The sequence below is a fragment of the Gekko japonicus genome, unplaced genomic scaffold (assembly GCF_001447785.1).
Source record: "Gekko japonicus isolate JY-2015 unplaced genomic scaffold, Gekko_japonicus_V1.1 scaffold1905, whole genome shotgun sequence".
NCBI lineage: Eukaryota > Metazoa > Chordata > Lepidosauria > Squamata > Gekkonidae > Gekko > Gekko japonicus.
The window spans coordinates 137,206-137,684 of NW_015175418.1; the positions used below are offsets into that span (position 1 = coordinate 137,206).

The 479-nt window shown below is 49.1% G+C and overlaps 1 protein-coding gene across 1 annotated transcript in view; it reads right to left on the minus strand.

Moving 5' to 3' along the window:
- EVC (Ellis van Creveld protein) overlaps positions 1-479 on the minus strand; it is a 54,680-nt gene that overhangs the window by 46,760 nt on the left and 7,441 nt on the right. The window contains exon 5 of the mRNA XM_015425775.1: positions 10-76. Coding sequence (XP_015281261.1) covers positions 10-76 — 67 coding nt within the window. The remainder of the gene's footprint in view (positions 1-9; positions 77-479) is intronic.

Below are 479 nucleotides of genomic sequence, written 5' to 3' on the forward strand. Positions count from 1 at the left end.
CTGTCTCCTTAGCTCCATGTCCAGCCGTCGGAGATCCCTCAGAAAGAGGCTGTACAAGCACATCTTCACATCAAATCTAGAACAGCCAAAAGGCATCTCATTAATATCTACGCAACACTGCATACACATTGAATTTTTAAAAAGAAAGCACTATTAAATAATATTGCCTGGTTCTGAGAAGTCTTGACAACCATGAGCTGATCCATCAGGCCTCTGGGCTGGCAGATTAACCGTAAAACAGGGCGACTGCACAGCGAAGCAGTCTTAATCGAAGCTGTCCTGGTTTGACTGGGATTCCTCACAGCTCTTCCGTTAGGGAGAGGAACTGTCGTCATGTGCCACCACCGTTTATCCCACAGTCTTTAAAGCCCAATTGGGTCCTACAAGTGAAGCCAGCGGACCAAGCTGCAGGACGGAGGGTGGCCTCCCCCTCCCCAGCTGTTCCGTTCTGTTCCAGCATGACATGAGTTCACTGCTGT